The sequence below is a fragment of the Dendropsophus ebraccatus genome, chromosome 3 (assembly GCF_027789765.1).
Source record: "Dendropsophus ebraccatus isolate aDenEbr1 chromosome 3, aDenEbr1.pat, whole genome shotgun sequence".
Taxonomy (NCBI): Eukaryota; Metazoa; Chordata; class Amphibia; order Anura; family Hylidae; genus Dendropsophus; species Dendropsophus ebraccatus.
This window is the reverse complement of record NC_091456.1, coordinates 43,546,438-43,564,313: the sequence shown is the minus strand read 5'-3', so window position 1 is coordinate 43,564,313 and position 17,876 is coordinate 43,546,438. Positions and strand designations below refer to the sequence as shown.

The 17,876-nt window shown below is 44.4% G+C and overlaps 1 protein-coding gene across 1 annotated transcript; it reads left to right on the top strand.

The window, feature by feature from the left end:
* Positions 1-9,242: 9,242 nt before the first annotated feature.
* Positions 9,243-17,501, top strand: DAD1 (defender against cell death 1). Its single transcript, XM_069964194.1, has 3 exons — positions 9,243-9,535; positions 11,312-11,469; positions 17,325-17,501. Exons 1-2 carry the CDS (start codon positions 9,325-9,327, stop codon positions 11,440-11,442), a joined length of 342 nt encoding a protein of 113 aa, XP_069820295.1. The 5' UTR covers positions 9,243-9,324; the 3' UTR covers positions 11,443-11,469; positions 17,325-17,501.
* Positions 17,502-17,876: the final 375 nt, after the last annotated feature.

The window sequence follows — 17,876 nt, the reverse complement described above, 5'->3', positions numbered from 1 at the left end:
AGTGTCACAGATCCTTCCTGTATCCTAAGTGTCACAGATCCCCTATGTATCCTAAGTGTCACAGATCCCCCATGTATCCTAAGTGTCACAGATCCTCCATGTATCCTAAGTGTCACAGATCCCCCATGTATCCTAAGTGTCACAGATCCCCCATGTATCCTAAGTGTCACAGATCCTTCCTGTATCCTAAGTGTCACAGATCCTTCCTGTATCCTAAGTGTCACAGATCCCCCATGTATCCTAAGTGTCACAGATCCTTCCTGTATCCTAAGTGTCACAGATCCCCCATGTATCCTAAGTGTCACAGATCCTTCCTGTATCCTAAGTGTCACAGATCCTTCCTGTATCCTAAGTGTCACAGATCCCCCATGTATCCTAAGTGTCACAGATCCCCCATGTATCCTAAGTGTCACAGATCCTTCCTGTATCCTAAGTGTCACAGATCCCCCATGTATCCTAAGTGTCACAGATCCTCCATGTATCCTAAGTGTCACAGATCCCCCATGTATCCTAAGTGTCACAGATCCTTCCTGTATCCTAAGTGTCACAGATCCCCCATGTATCCTAAGTGTCACAGATCCTTCCTGTATCCTAAGTGTCACAGATCCTTCCTGTATCCTAAGTGTCACAGATCCCCCATGTAGCCTAAGTGTCACAGATCCTTCCTGTATCCTAAGTGTCACAGATCCTTCCTGTATCCTAAGTGTCACAGATCCTTCCTGTATCCTACGTGTCACAGATCCCCCATGTATCCTACGTGTCACAGATCCTTCCTGTATCCTAAGTGTCACAGATCCCCCATGTATCCTACGTGTCACAGATCCCCCATGTATCCTAAGTGTCACAGATCCTCCATGTATCCTAAGTGTCACAGATCCCCCATGTATCCTAAGTGTCACAGATCCCCTATGTATCCTAAGTGTCACAGATCATTCCTGTATCCTAAGTGTCACAGATCCCCCATGTATCCTAAGTGTCACAGATCCCCCGTGTATCCTAAGTGTCACAGATCCCCTATGTATCCTAAGTGTCACAGATCCCCCATGTATCCTAAGTGTCACAGATCCTTCCTGTATCCTTAGTGTCACAGATCCCCTATGTATCCTAAGTGTCACAGATCCTTCCTGTATCCTAAGTGTCACAGATCCTTCCTGTATCCTAAGTGTCACAGATCCTTCCTGTATCCTAAGTGTCACAGATCCTTCCTGTATCCTACGTGTCACAGATCCCCCATGTATCCTACGTGTCACAGATCCTTCCTGTATCCTAAGTGTCACAGATCCCCCATGTATCCTACGTGTCACAGATCCCCCATGTATCCTAAGTGTCACAGATCCTCCATGTATCCTAAGTGTCACAGATCCCCCATGTATCCTAAGTGTCACAGATCCCCCATGTATCCTAAGTGTCACAGATCCTTCCTGTATCCTAAGTGTCACAGATCCTCCATGTATCCTAAGTGTCACAGATCCTTCCTGTATCCTAAGTGTCACAGATCCTTCCTGTATCCTAAGTGTCACAGATCCCCCATGTATCCTAAGTGTCACAGATCCTTCCTGTATCCTAAGTGTCACAGATCCCCCATGTATCCTAAGTGTCACAGATCCTTCCTGTATCCTAAGTGTCACAGATCCTTCCTGTATCCTAAGTGTCACAGATCCTTCCTGTATCCTAAGTGTCACAGATCCTTCCTGTATCCTAAGTGTCACAGATCCTTCCTGTATCCTATTAACTCCTTTAACTGCACTGTGAGGTCGGTAGTATAAGACGTGTGTGTCCCTTGCTGTTAACCATTTCTGTGCTGCAGTGTGTGATTGATGCAGAGTAATTATACTCTGCAGCACAGAAAGGGTTAACAGCAGGAGACACTACACCCCTGTCTCATTTGCTACCTGTATTCAACTACAGGAAAGTCTCTCCCCTTTCCTAGAGTGGAGGTTGATAAGCCTTACATGCACTAAGTTAGCCCATACAAATATTTAAGAAAATTTATATTTTATTTTTAGGCCATATCACCCAGCACTACTGCCACATTTCACAGAATAGTCAGGGATGGAGCACAAAGGTAAGGAGCCCAGCTCTCCTGTCAGCTACCCCCGTCCTACTGGCGGAACTGTCAGGAACTGTCTAGAGCTGTAGCAAATCCTAATAGAAAATCTCTCCTGCTTTGGACAGTTCCTGTTACAAACTGAGGTGGCAGCAGAGAGCACTGTGTCAGACTGGAAACAATACACCACTTTCTGTAGGACATACAGCAGCTCAAAAGTACTGGAAGACTTGAGATATTTAAATAGAAATAAATTACAAAACTATATATCTTTTTGAAACCAGTTGATTTGAAAGAAAAAAAGATTTTCGCCGGTGTACCCCTTTTATGTTCGCCACTGTATAGCGTGTACATCTGGGAACACTCCTGACATAGGCTATGTTCACACTACGTAAAACTACGGTCGTTGTTGCTGATGGCAACAACAGCCGTAGTTTTTGCGAGGTGGAACAATGCCTTAGTTTCAATGGGATCTTGGCGGTGACATGTCAGTTCTCTTCATTGAATTGCGGCCGTAGGAAACCCTGTCAGTTCACACTATGAAGCGAGCGGCTCCGGGCGCTTGCCTTATCATGTGCTGCGGGAGGTTCTGATGCGGGCGTGCGCTAATGCGCCCGCATCAGAGCTCTGCGGCCAGACAGATCATCTGGCTGGTACTTATGTACCGGCCGCGATGATCCGGGCAGAGACCGGCCGTTCCGTGACCCAGCCGGGGTCACGGAACGGTCGGATGTTTACGTTGTGTGAACATAGCCATACAGTGATTCCTCAACATGATATTAATTGGTTCCAGGACAACCATTGTATGTTGAGACCAAATTTCTATGGAAAACTGGCCCAGGTAAAGAGCAGCACAGGACATGTAATATCACACTGTACTCAGAGAATCCCTACTAGACAGCCAACCAGTGCAGGCAGTAATACTGGGGTTTTACCAGTAAAATGGTTGATTGTCTAGTTATTCTCATGTGCCGCAGATCCTGACTGTCTTTACCATTGTATGCTGAGTCTGGTCTCAAGTTACGATGGTCCAGAAAGAACCATTGTATGTTAAAAATATTGTATCCTGAGGCGATTGTAAGTTGAGAGATCACTGTATATGGCCAACACAGGGAAATCCATTGTGTATTACCTTATTATCTTATTTTGAAGTGGAAGCATCTAGGAGTAATGAATCGGCAGATCAGAGATCAGATGGTTGGGAACAATATTTCCCTCACCTGCACATTAACCTTGGTGCTAGTTATTAGCTGACTCATACCTTAGGGCCTTTTTACACGGAAAGATTATCTGACAGATTATCTGCCAAAGATTTGAAGCCAAAACCAGGAATGGATTTGAAAATCTCAGGCTTTCCTTTATTACCTGATCTCTGTTTATAGTCCATTCCTGGCTTTGGCTTCAAATCTTTGGCAGATAATCTGTCAGATAATCTTTCCGTGTAAAAGGGCCCTTACTGCTGTCTGTCCTGTTATATGACCTGCATTGTTTCTGACCTAATTTTTTGCATTGCCCTGTGGACACCTCACATAGACTTGTATAGACTACATTCCTACACGGTACAGTCAGAGTAATTGTGTGCCACCAGTCGTAAGTATCAGAGGGCAATACCTACAGGAGGAGGCCTACAACATGGAGAATACTATCTAATGGCAGAGATAGCAGGGGGATTACAGCAGGTAGAGACAACTGGAGTCCCACCTGGAAAACAGGGATACAGCCTATGACCTAGGCTGTATCACCTGGAAAACTTAGAAGCCCCAGACATCTTCTGTTATGCTCAGCCAATCGCGGCTGAGCAGCTGATGACGCACTGAAGGGGGGCCGGCATGATGGAGGGCTGGAGCAGTCAGTGACGCGATCGTCCCAAGATGGTGGCCGGGGTCGACAGTGATTTCGTGAGTATACAGTATCACACTTCCGAGTCAACGGTCGGTTCTGGAAACATGGGGAAGGGGGCCATTCACATAAATAACACATATTACAATGTTGTATAATTTTGTAATGTGTGCTATTTAGTGAAAAAAGATTTTATACCGCACAACCCCTTTAAGTGTCTAGCACTGCATCTTGACTGTAAGTGTAGCTTTTAGAAAGAAAGTCTCTGTGTTCTCCATACGTATCTGTCCACTAACACAGCTGATCTGTCCCGGACAGGCTCCTGGCTAAGTTCAGTAGGGATGCCTGATCTGTGTGTCTTGCTCCACTGAGAATCAGAGAAGAACTAACTAAAGTGGGTCCTACACTTCCTCTCCCCATGTGACTACTTCCTACAGGGTGTTTATAATAGCCTCTGTGAGTGGTGGAGAAGAGAGTGTATAGAAGAGAAGAGAGATAGCTAGGAAGAAAAGAGCATCTCTCATTGGTGCACAGAACCACAAAATACAATAGTAACCCTTGAATGACTACAGCTGAGCAATATACAAAATAAGACACAGTGACATCTTGTGGTAAAACCTGAGAGTACAACTTCATTAAAACTTTACGGTACAGCTTTTATGACAGGTGCCCAAACTAGAAACACTCGTGTTGGGACACAATAGTAATCATATACAGTGGTACCTCAGTTCTCAAACTGCTTGGAACTTAAACTGTATTTTTAAGGAAAGTTTGCTTTGGTTCTCAAACTCTTTCTCGGTTTTCAAACACTTTTCCGCCCCCAGTCTTGAAGTACTCGGTATCTGAACGTTTTTGCGAGCGTGGATGGTGGGTTGTACGTGGTAAGTTTAGCACTGGAGAGGCTTCTCATACAGTACAATACTGTATAAGACTGCTGGAGTGCATATACAGTACAGTAGTAGTACAGTCAGTGCACCACAATCTCCCATCTGTTACAGTGCTGGGGTGGGTGGGGGACACTATACAGTAAGGGTACAAACACACACACCGTATACGCAGCTTATTTACTGCTGCGATACGCAGCAGATACGCAGCAGATTAGATCTAAATAACTGAACACAGCATCAAATCTGCACCATCAAATCTGCTGCGTATCTGCTGCGTATACGGTGTGTGTGTTTGTACCCTAAAGGATGAGTGAGGAGTTAGTTACTGCCGTACTATAATTGCTGGGTTTTTTGAATGTTTCTTGTGTATAATGTCCTGTACCGTATAGTGCTGCTCTGTAATGTACTGTAGAGAGTAAACTGGGCACTTGTGAATGTAATATATGGGTACTGTAGGTAATTATTGGTGGGTGCTGGAACCAATTAAACACATTTACATTATTTTCTATGGGAAGACACTGCTCGGTTCTTAAACTGCCTTTCTGAATCAATTAAGTTTGAGAACCAAGGTACCACTGTATATGTGTGTGTTATCCTTTAGTGCTGTTCTTGGGTCACTTTCACACACTAAGCCTTCACAGAACTATGTATTCTGATCTTCCACAAAGCAGCCGCGGTACCATGCAGCTAAGACCCTCCAACTACAACAGCTGTGAACACTACAAAAACCCGGCATTTACTGACATTCTGCAGCTGGACATTCATGCTGGAAGTTGTAGTACAGTGACAAATCCTTTCATAACTGCTGACACTGTAATAGGATTTATTGATGGACCTTCAGGGCTGATGGTTGTAACCCACAGAATGAAGCCACAAGGATCCTCTACATAACCATCATTTACTAAAGGGTTATCATCTCAGAAACTACAAATCCCAGCATACCCTGAGAGCTTCATATGTGTAGGGCATTCTAAGAGTTATAGTTTGACTAAAAAATTGTTATTCACAAGGTATTTGTGGACACAGGTACAGATTAATACAGGATGGGACTGGGTCAGCATGTCGCTTCTCACTGGTTCTTCATTGGCGGCCCCCAGAGTCAGTTCCTCTCGTGGGCAGTTAGTACCCCAGTCCAACACTGCCAGCAAATATGTTTATGCCAGGTATGTTTGTTTAACCCCTTAAGGTCAAAGCCTATTTTCGTTTTTGCGCTTTTGCTTATTCCATTTTAAGTTTAAAAGTCCATAGCGCTTGCATTTTTTCACCTAGAGACGTATATGAGCGCTTATTTTTTGCGAAACCAATTGTACTTTGCAATGACAGGCATTATTTTTCCATAACATATGCTGCGAAACCGGAAAAAAATCATTTGCGCTGTCAAATTGAAAAAAAAAAAACGAATTTGTTTTGATTTCGGGGAGTTTTGCATTTACGCCGTCCGTCCTATGGTAAAACTGACTTGTTATGCATGTTCCTCAAGTCGTTACGATTACTATGATATATAACATGTATAACTTATATTGTATCGGATGGCCTGTAAAAAATTCAAACCATTGTTAACAAATATACGTTCCTTAAAATCGCTCCATTCCCAGGCTTATAGCGCTTTTATCCTTTGGTCTATGGGGCTGTGTGAGGTGTCAGTTTTTGAGCCATGATGTGTTCTTTCTATCGGTACCTTGATTGCGCATATACGACTTTTTGATCGTTTTTTATTACATTTTTTCTGGATTTGATGCGACCAAAAATGCGCAATTTTGCACTTTGGAATTTTTTTGCGCTGACGCCGTTTACCGTGCGAGATCAGGAATGTGATTAATTAATAGTTTGGGCGATTACGCGCGCGGCGATACTAAATATGTTTATTTATTTATTTATATTTATAAAATGGGAAAAGGGGGGTGATTTGGACTTTTATTAGGGGAGGGGATTTTTTATTAATAAAAACACTTTTTTACTTTTTTTTTACTGTAACTAGAAGTCCCCCTGGGGGACTTGTATATAGACAGCACTGATCTCTCATAGAGATCAATACTGTGTATATACACAGCAAAGATCGATTAGATCGGTCATAGATTACTATGGCCTGCTGCAGGCCATAGCAATCTATTGCCGAGCCGGGATCAGCGTCATTCCGACGCTGAGGCCCGGCACGGGCAGAAGAACGGATCTCCCCCCCGCGATCGCATCGCGGGGGGGAGATCCGTCCCACTAGACACCAGGGATCTGTTTACCTAAGCCTCTAAGTGCAGCTGTCAGGTTTGACAGCTGCACTTAGAGGCTTAATTAGCCGGCGCGGCAACGGGACCCGCGCCGGCTAATAGAGGCACTGCCCGGCTGCACGTGTCAGCCGGGATCAGCGCCGTTCAGAGCGGGGTCCCGGCGGGACCCCGCTCTGAACACCCCGAGCGGCACCATGACGTATCAGATACGTCATGGGTCGCTAAGGGGTTAAAGAAAAACAGTCTGCAAGATAAGATGTCCCAAACTGGTTACTTTGCATACAAAGCCATGTAGCCATGGCCCATACCTTTATTATAGGTGTGTCTAAGGGCCCTATTCCACCGGACGATTATCGTTCAGATTATTGTTAAATCATTCGAATCTAAACGATAATCGTTCGGTTGAAATGAAGTTAATGATTAACGACCGAACGAGAAATCATTGATCGCTTTATAAGACCTGGACCTATTTTTATCGTTGCTCGTTCGCAAAACGTTCGCATTGAATAAGACGTTGTTCGGTTGTTCACAATAGATACGAACGCAATAGCGAAGAAATAGCGAAAAAAAAACAATCGCAAATACGATCATAAGTAACGATTATCGTTCCATAGAAATGAGTGAACGTTTTCAGGTCTTTCGCAATAGCAGTCGTTTGAGATCGTAAATCATTAATGATTATGCGAACGATAATCGTCCGGTGGAATAGGGCCCTAAGTCTGCAATAATCAAAAATAATGCAACAATGTCCTGGCCATGTCTCTATGACACTTGACAGAATTAACTTAGATTGGGGTAATTGCAACCTCAGACAACTGCAATAAAGGAATGAATAGTCCTAATGTTTACATAGCCATGTAACTAGTTTTTGATTTCTTTTATAGCTGTCAGTTTCCAAATTGCCAAAGCCAGGAATGGATTTGAAAAGAGGAGAAATCTCAGGCTTTTCTTTATGACCTGCTCTCTGTTTATAGTCTGTTTCTGTGTAAATATACGCTTAGGGGGAGATTTATGAAAGGGTGTAAATATACACCTGGTGTAAACTGCGCACAGCAACCAATCACAGCTCCTCTTATATTTTACCAGAGCTGAAAGCTGAGCTGTGATTGGTCACTGTGGGCAGTTTACACCAGGTGTATCTTTACACTGTTTCATAAATCTCCCCCCTAGACTCTGAACCTTGGTCTATCCTGTGCCAAGTTACATCTGCAGACTCTACCATGCACATTTCTGGTGAGCTTCATAACACTAGGACTAATAATGAATCAGTACACCAAACAAACTCCCAAAGTGCAGCTGCTGAGTATTGAAGCAAGTGGCGTATGGAAGTCACCTATACTGTGTTTCATCACTGCCGAGTTCAAAAGAAGCCCAATAAGTGACATCAGTCTAAAAACTTTATAAAATAGGTTTCTCTAGTGAAGCAGCCGCATTAAAACCTAAGACCACCATGTGTCAAGGTTTGAAATACATTGCCACTGAAGCAGTGCCAACGTTCTCTGGAGTGATATTGTCTCACTATATGAGGGGAGGGGTTTCGCCACACTGAGGGCTGGCGGGCGACATTTACTGTAAGGACCCCTTCACACTATGCAATTGGGATGAGATTCTGCTCGGAACCCCCACCCGTGGACTCCGTGCCGAATCCCGCCTCAATGGGAGGCCTCACGCGTCTCTCCAAAGAATTGACATGTCAATTCTTTAAGCGGAGGAGCGCGCAAGACCTACTATTGAAAGAGATAGCAGGCGGGATTCGTCACGGAGTCCACGGGTGGGGGTTCTGAGCAGAATCTCAGCGCCGATTCCATATCGTGAACGGACCCTAAAGCTGTTGACAGCCTAAGGATGAGACAAATTCAAGTTTGGCGCAGTTTATTCTGTAGATGCGTCTGCCTTTTACGCCAAAGGTGTGCTGCTTGGGTTTATGATGCAGTTTGTGATAGAAATTTCTAACTGAAAGCCCAGTGTTGTGTATAGGCCCTTATGGACACTGTGTCTGTCCGTGTTATCGGCCATTGTACAGACAGGCTGCTGCAGCAATCCTCCCCACCCCTCACTTCTTCATTACAACCTGCACCCATGATTTATAATATTGATAGTAATGTATAAGCTGATAACAGAGAATCAGTAGCCCTCCTCTCTACAGATATGGCGGCACTTGTAGTCCCCCCCGGAGCTGTCACACGCCAGCTTCCCCATCACTTGACAGCCGTGCAGCCACTTCCGGCGCGCGCTGATGACGTCACCGTCACTCTAGCAGCGCCACGTCTCTTTGGAGCGGAGTTTCCGGCAGCTTCCGCATCCATTGGCCGGCTCTCATCCTGCAGACATGTCGGTGTCGGTTCTCTCGGTTGTGTCCCGCTTCCTAGAGGAATATGTCAGCTCCACCCCACAGCGGCTCAAGCTGCTGGACGCCTACCTGCTGTACATCCTGCTGACCGGAGCCATGCAGTTTCTGTACTGTCTGCTGGTCGGCACCTTCCCCTTTAACTCCTTCCTGTCCGGCTTCACCTCCTGTGTGGGCTCCTTCATCCTGGGCGGTAAGACGGGCTGGGTGCGGGGCTGGGGATGTTTCCTATGGTGCAGGAGTCTGTCATAAGCATCAACAGCACGGGGCCTCTCCACTGCAGGAGGATTTAAAGGGATTCTGGGGTCATATTAGTGCTGCAAAAGAAATTAACCCATACTCACCTGTCTGATCCTCCCCTGTCTCTGGTGTTCAGACAGTTCTCTATGACAGAGATATTATAGGAAATGGGCAGAGGGGGCCTGGCAGAGGGAGATCAGGCAGGTGAGTATGGGTTATGATTAATTTTTGGCACCTGGACTCATCTATATATATATATGCCAACTTGCCAACTTAATTTAGCATTTACAAGTTGTGTGCGTGAGCCCTATTCTCCAAAAGCCTGTCCTCACAGCTGGAGGTTCTGTTTAAAGGAAATAAAAGCAGGTTAAAGGGGTACTCCGGGCTGGGGATTGTACAGCCGGGGACGGGGTGGATATAGAGGCTGCCGGGTCACTTACCTCCTTGGTTCCAGCACCAGGTCCCGGAATGCGCTGCCCGGTTCTCCCATCCGCTGCCGTTTTCTGGTCTGAACTGCCTTGACACGTCACGTCTTAAACCGCAGCTCAGACCAGGGGGGCGGCGCGATATGGAACTGGGGAGGGAAGTGACCAGCGGCTTCTATATCCACTCCCTCCCCGGCTGTACAAATATCCCAAGCCCGGAGTACCTCTTTAAGAAGACACCGTAGGGATTTTACACCAGTTATTGACCAGGAGCATTTCTAGAAACGTTCCTGCGGCAGATGATCGGCCTGTGTAAACGTGACAGCGTTTAGCTGATCGTGCCTTTTGAGCCTGCTACAATATCAGTTGTTATCGGCCGCACATCTTTCTGTGTAATCAGGGTTATGTGTGGCCGATAGCGATATTGGCAAACTGACAGCAAGGATATGCTTATTTCTGTTCTGTCAGTTTCCAGATCACAAGCATTGTATATAGAAACATAGAAGATTGTCAGCAGAAAAAGACCACTGGGTCCATCTAGTCTCTGCCCTTTTAGTATTTCCCTTATTATCTTAGGATAGATATATGCTTATCCCAAGCAGGTTTACATTCTATATTTATATTATCTATATTTCCCATCAGAACTGCTTGTGATCCGGCATCTGGTTCACCCATCCCCGTATATACATATCTGTTCTGCCAGTTTCTAGGGCGGCACGAACAATACAGGGATCATTTGTGCAGCCCGATCACTTTCTTGTGCCGTGTAAAAGCACTGCAAATGCTCATCTGCACTTGTCTGTGGCTATCCACGGCTGAGAAATCTATTAGTGTGAAAGGACCTTAACCTCCAGTTACAGTACGCTGAGGATAAAGGTCGTTTTTTTACATTCACCCTTAGTGCTGTTTTTGGAAAATCTTTACTTTATTCACTATGTAATTTAGGCAGTTTTGCACACTGGAGGGGGGGGGGGGCTACAGCCCTAAGTGCACTGATCCACCTCCTCTTATGAATGTAGAGGTGATGCTCTGCAGCGACGTCACACCGACATTCATTACTGCAGATCACCGGATGCATATTCAATAGGAGGGGCGGACTGGATCGGTGCACAGAAAGTTAGTTTCCCTTTAAATTTCCCTATTTTGTATAGGTGAGAGCTGATGTGTCCATGCATACATATAATTAGAGGTGATTTGCTGTACGCGTCTATTTGCTGTGTCGGTTTACTGTATAGATAGATCATTGATAGCTACAATGTACATTTTTTTTCCAATTCATTGATGTATTGTTTCTTGCCCTGCAGTGTGCTTAAGGATCCAGATAAACCCCCAGAATAAAGGAGACTTCCTAGGCATATCTCCGGAAAGAGCCTTTGCAGACTTTCTCTTTGCCAACACTATACTGCATTTGGTTGTCATTAACTTTGTTGGATGAATTTTCTTTTCTGCTGCGATTTCTGAGGTTTGTATATTGAGCCTGTAGAGCTCCTATATGTTGTTGTAACAATTACAGGTCACCCTTGGTATAAATAACAAGAATGGAATCTCCTTAAACCACAAAAATAAATGAGCTCTGTCATGCTCGGATAACTTCATTCTTCAAACAAAAGTGTGCAGGAAATTTTTTTTTTTGCATTTATATGCCATTGGTTTTTACGGACCACTATTCTCAGTCTTTTGGATCCATCTTAGTTTTTTATTCTTGTCGAAACATAGTTATGTTAAAAGAACCATACTTGGAGTTGTACTGCATAACATTCTCGGCACTGCGTCATGGTAACACTGTTACTGGAGCCATCCCACTAATGGTCCGTTAACACAAAGTAATAATTCGCCCAATCGATCGTTTAATGATTTTGAAGCTATGATTTGGTTTTTATGACGACCACCATTTAGACAAATAAATCGTTAGAAAAATAGTTATTGCGATTGTTTTTAAGATCGCTTAAGCCCATCTCACACATAGGGTGAATCTTTGAAAGACTGTTTACACAAAGCGTTCTGCGAATTTTTAGTGAACGACCAACGACGATTTGAGAACATGTTGAAAGATCACATGAGCGATTTCTCACTCGTTGCCTGATCGTTTGCTGTGTACATGAGTCGGTTATCACTCAAGTGCGATCGTTATTGCGATACGATAATTGTTCCGTGTAAACGCACCATTACTCATGACCATAAATCTAAGCAGACAGGTGATCTAAATACTACTGAAGTACCTCCTGCAGTAAAACACCAGTAATGACACAACACATATAAATACAAAGCAGTGCATGTACTAACAGTTATTACAGAACACTTTAAGGCTATGTTCCCACACAGTATTTTTGCTCAGTATTTTGCAACTAAAACCAGAAGACACAGAAAGGCTATGTCCACACACTGTAGAAATTGAGTTGATGTCCGTCATTTAACGGCAAATAATGTTGGTTGTTTTAAAATAACGGTAATTATTAGCCATTAAATGGCAGCCATCCACTCAATTTCTACAGTGTGTGAACAGAGCCTTTCTGTGTCTTCAATCCACTCCTGGTTTTAGTTGCAGAATACTGAGCGAATTGTGTGGGAACATAGCCAAAAACTGCATATTACATACAAGAAAGCGGTAGGCTGCATTTTCATGTTCCGTGTTCGCTGCGGGAAACAGTTATGATGACTTATTAAGGGGGTTACCCAGCGCTAAAAAACATGGCCACTTTTTCCCCTCTCTTGTCTCCAGATTGGGTGGGGTTTGGAACTCCGTTCCATTGAAGTAAATGGAGCTTAATTGCAAACCACACCTGAACTGTAGACGAGAGGGGGGGAAAGTCGCCATGTTTTTGTAGCGCTGGAGAACCCCTTTAACTATATCGGTTTGAGGGTAAAGTCATACTTACCTTAAGGGTACAAACCCACTTGACGTATTTGCTGCGTGAATCAGTCTTAAAAATAAGCAGGCAAAACGCAGGTTGGCTTTATACAATTGTTCTGCGTTAAAATACGCAATTGCATATTTTTGAAGCGTGAAGCTACATGCGTTTTTCGCACAGGTTGTTAACAACTGATGTTTTGCTAACAACAAGCTTCACGCTTCAAAAATACGCAATTGCGTATTTTAACGCAGAACAATTGTATAAAGCCAACCTGCGTTTTGCCTGCCTATTTTTAAGACTGATTCACGCAGCAAATACCTCAAGTGAGTTTGTACCCTTAAAGGGAACCTGTCACCCCCCGTACCGGGGTGACAGGCTCCCGACCCCCCGTTAGAGACCCCTATACTTACCTCATCCCACCGGGTCCCGCTTCTGGATTCGGTCGGGTCCCGGAGATCTCAGCCGCTGCAGCCCGGCGCGCGCGCTGAGAGATGAGTCCAACACCCATAGAGAATGACAGGAGAGTCCAGCGCTCCGTCATTCTCTATGAGCGTTGGACTCATCTGTCAGCGCGCACGCCGGGCTGCAGCGGCTGAGATCTCCGGGACCCGACCGAATCCAGAAGCGGGACCCGGTGGGATGAGGTAAGTATAGGGGTCTCTAACGGGGGGTCGGGAGCCTGTCACCCCGGCACGGGGGGTGACAGGTTCCCTTTAAGAGGGGTTATCCAGTGCTACAAAAACATGGCCACTTTTTTTCAGAGACAACATAACTCTTGTCTCCAGGTCAGGTGCGGTTTGCAATTAAGTTCCATTCACTTCAATGGAACTGAGCAGAAAAACCCCGCCCAAGCTGGAGACAAGAGTGGGGCTGTCTCTGGAAGAAGTAACCATGTTTTTGTAGCACTGGATAACCCCTTTAACTAGGGCTGGGCGATATTGGCTTAAATCAATATCGCGGTTTATCGCACATGTAGCTGCGATAACGATAATTGAACGATAACTATGACACGCCACTTTGTAAGCCACACCCTCTTTTTGCAAGCCACACCCACTTGTATGTGCCAAATTGGGGATATTTTCTTTCTAAGGATACAAACACACACGGCATATATGCTGCGTATTTACTGCTGCGATACACCGCAAATACGCAGCAGATTAGATCTAAATAACTGAACACAGCATCAAATCTGCTGCATATCGTAGCAGTAAATACGCTGCGTATACGGTGTGGGTGTTTGTACCCTAAAAAGTATTTAAAAAAAACCAGTAACTTACTCAGCAGCAACTCAAGGCTGTGTATTTAGTCTATTGTGACTATTATTTGTCATTATTAGGGGTCTTAGCAGAGTTATACAGCTACATACACACAGGAAGGGACAAGTCTCTATATATACACACAGGAGGAAGGGAGACTGCCCCCCTTCCTCATGTGTGTGTATATACAGAGACTTGTCTCCCTTCCTTCCAGCCAGTTACATGTGGTGACTAGGAACTGAAGGGATAGCTAGAGCTAGATGAACTGAGACAACTCGGCTATTCCAGGGACATCCAGTGTTACATGTGTCCATGAACTGAGACAACTCGGCTATTCCAGGGACATCCAGTGTTACATGTGTCCATGAACTGAGACAACTTGGCTATTCCAGGGACATCCAGTGTTACATGTGTCCATGAACTGAGACAACTTGGCTATTCCAGGGACATCCAGTGTTACATGTGTCCATGAACTGAGACAACTCGGCTATTCCAGGGAAAGCCAGAGCCTGAGTGTAGATGAAGAAACCGCTCTCTCCTTTCGCCTCTGGTGTCAGGTGTCAGTGATAAGAGACAGAGCACGTCAGGGAAACTAAACAAGAAAGCGGCTCCTCCGTGCACTAACATGCTGCTACACAGACACTGTCCCTTTCCCTGGACACAATGGGAGGATCTACAACCCGGCAGAGTGTGCCTCCTAAAGACCGGTGCCGGCTAGGAGTGACGGGGGAGGGCTGTGTGGACGGCAGCACAGTAGTAAGTTTACCTCCTGAAGGCTGCTGCTCCTCAGTCACACGGATGGGGGATAGAAGGGGGGCCCCAAGCAATTTCCCTGTTTGATAGGACGGGTCCGGCAGTGACAGGAGGGGGATGGGGCAGCGCTGTCACCCGAGCAGCAGTCCGGTCCTCAGCCTGCAGACGTCTGCTCTGTGCCTCGTTCACTGCCCGGGGAGTGCAGGACACTAGACACTCCGAGGCTGCACTCGGCCGCGGGCTCCACCGGCTCAGTGTCCGCATCTTGGGGCCCGGGAGGGAGATAAGCCAGATCCCTGGGCTGTAGTGTCAGTGCTCAGTGATCCCCCTCCTGTCTCGGGCCTCGGATAAGACTCCTCTAATTCGATCAGCTGTAGCCACATCCTGCCTGGCTCTGACACGCCGACATCCCTGCATCTGCACATACAGCGCACAAAACTGTGAAATACCGCAGATACCGTCCTGGCAGAGTTGAGGTCGGTTAACCGACGCCATGGACGGTATCGGTATTTTCACGGTATACCGCCCAGCCCTACCTTTAACCTATTTCCCTCACAGTACCTATGCAGCTCCCTCCAGTCCTGTCTGTAGCTGTAGTTTGCCATCTCTTTTTTTTTTTTTTCTTTTTTTTTTTCCCCTTGAAGCCCAGCAATATATATTAAAAAAAAAAAAAAAGTTAGTGCTGAAGTACGCATTTTAAGGTGATGAGTCCAAGAAAATTACCTGTCCCTGCATCACTGTGTTTATTGGTATAGTATATGTTATCTGTCAAGGCAGTCAGATTGTCACTATTAACCTTTTCATTGCTAAAGGATATATGTCATGTGTCACTACAAATGTTGACACGAGAATACAGAGTATGATTGTCTTAAACCCTGTGTGTAGTATTCTGGCTGCAGCACTCACTTGATCTCAGAATCAGCATAAAAAGTTGGACTTCCCGTTTCTGTAGGTTAACTGTTTCTACAGGATCCCTCTAAATGGAACCTGTCGGCCGTCACAGGCAGCCCAAACGATGGGCAGCATGAAACAGGGCCCGGCTCCCTTACTACAAAGATGTATCCACTTTGGGGTGGTCTTTGGCAGATTTTCCTTATGCTGCCTGCACTGATGGATAATACTCTACCTATACCCATATGACTCAGGGCCCCTTTACTATCAGGTTTAAAAAGTAGGATTCCTCTTTAGTGCCACAGTATTTCAGGGTGCATCTTACATCATTGTACAGATAGCGCTTGTCAGTGCCTCATGTTGTTAGTGGTTCGGGCAGCATGAAACACGTGACAGACTGGCTTGTTGGACACCAACAAATATTCAAATATTTTCTCTAAACATTTGGTTTTAAGCTTAAAAAAGAATATATGAAAGTGCACTTGGCTTTTTCTGTACTTTCTAGAACTGGATATTGAAACTTACTATTCAGTTCTTATTTGTTTTTATTTATTGAATGTAAGTTTCATTTTCTCTTCATTTGTTACTTTGTAACAATATCTGTCCTGGGGGGAAAAACTTGAGTAAAAGTAATTGTTCTGTCTGAAAAATCCATTGTGTGAGAGCCTTAGGGTACTATTACACCGAACGATTTTTTTTGGACTATAAACGATCTCAAACTACCGCCATGGCAAACAACCCAAAATCGTTTGCCCAATTGCACGGAACAATGATCGTTACTTATGGTCGTTCTTGTGGTTATTTTGTCATCGCTATTGTGTATGTTTCAGCTATGACTTCTTATTACACCGAACGATGTGCAAACAATTTGCAAACGATCAAATGATAAAAATAGGTCTGAATTCTATCAAACGACTCTCGTTGGTTGTTTAATCGTTGTCTGCTATTACACAAAATGATTATCGTTTAAATCCGAATGATCTAACGATTTTTCAAACAATAATCGTCCTGTGTAATATGGCCCTTAGAGTGATGGAATTTCCTGCTGCAGCACCTGATTTAGCCAGTAGAGGGCGCCATTACACTATTTTTTTTTTGTAATAAACCTTCCTGACAGCTCCGCTCAGTTCACTTTCATTTCTGCAGTACACAGTAACCTGCAGATCCTTATTGGCCTTATAAAAAATAAAAAATTTCTAATATGTTACAGAAGAGACTAGTCACTGGTCATCCTTATATATTAGATGAAGCTCACCTGAACCTCTGTCTAATGTGTGTGTTTGTGTGTAGGAGCTACATAAGGAAAGTAAGACCAAGTATGTAGGATTATTCTCTGCTCCCCATGTAAATGATCATGCATTCTAAGTTCAGCCAAGTGTGTACAATGTTAGGGAGACATTGGGAGTATAATTGTTACCAGATTAATGTTTGACCAGCAAGAACAAGATAACAAGAAGTTTTTTTTTTAGTCTATTTTTTTGCAGATTGATAACCTAGCAATATTTGTTTTATTTAAATATCTGTAACCTGCTGACATGTGATTTCATTGTGCTTTTATGTTTTAGTTTCTACAACTGTTGTCTTGTTGGAATGAAGACATTTCCTCCATTGCTGGACACTGAGATTATCCATGACCAATTTTTCCTTTTCGTAACCTCACACTATGTTGTCTCCAGAAGTACACTGCTTGGAGCCCCTGTCTGTGATTAAATATGAGCTGGCCAATAAAGATGTGACTTTCATATGCAGTTGTTTGGGAGGTTTCTTCTATTCTCACTCGTGCTGGTTCCTGGATATATACACTACTACTAACTGGTGGGTGGGTGACCTATGTGATGGCTGTAATGGCTAGTTGGATAGTGAGCATTTTCCTAGAATATTTGATTTCTAAGTGAAACTTCATTGTTGTTAAAATCTAATCTTTCTCTCTCTCCGCATACTCCCTATAGGGCTACGACAGCCCCATAAATCTGCCTTTTTAGACCATCGTAGTCACGTGGTACAGTAGTCACGTGGTACAGAGCCAAGAGAGTGCACTTAGTTCTAGCAATCAAATTACTATTTTTTTTTATTTTTTTTTTAATGATGGTGCCCATATAATTCTACTTCATTAGATA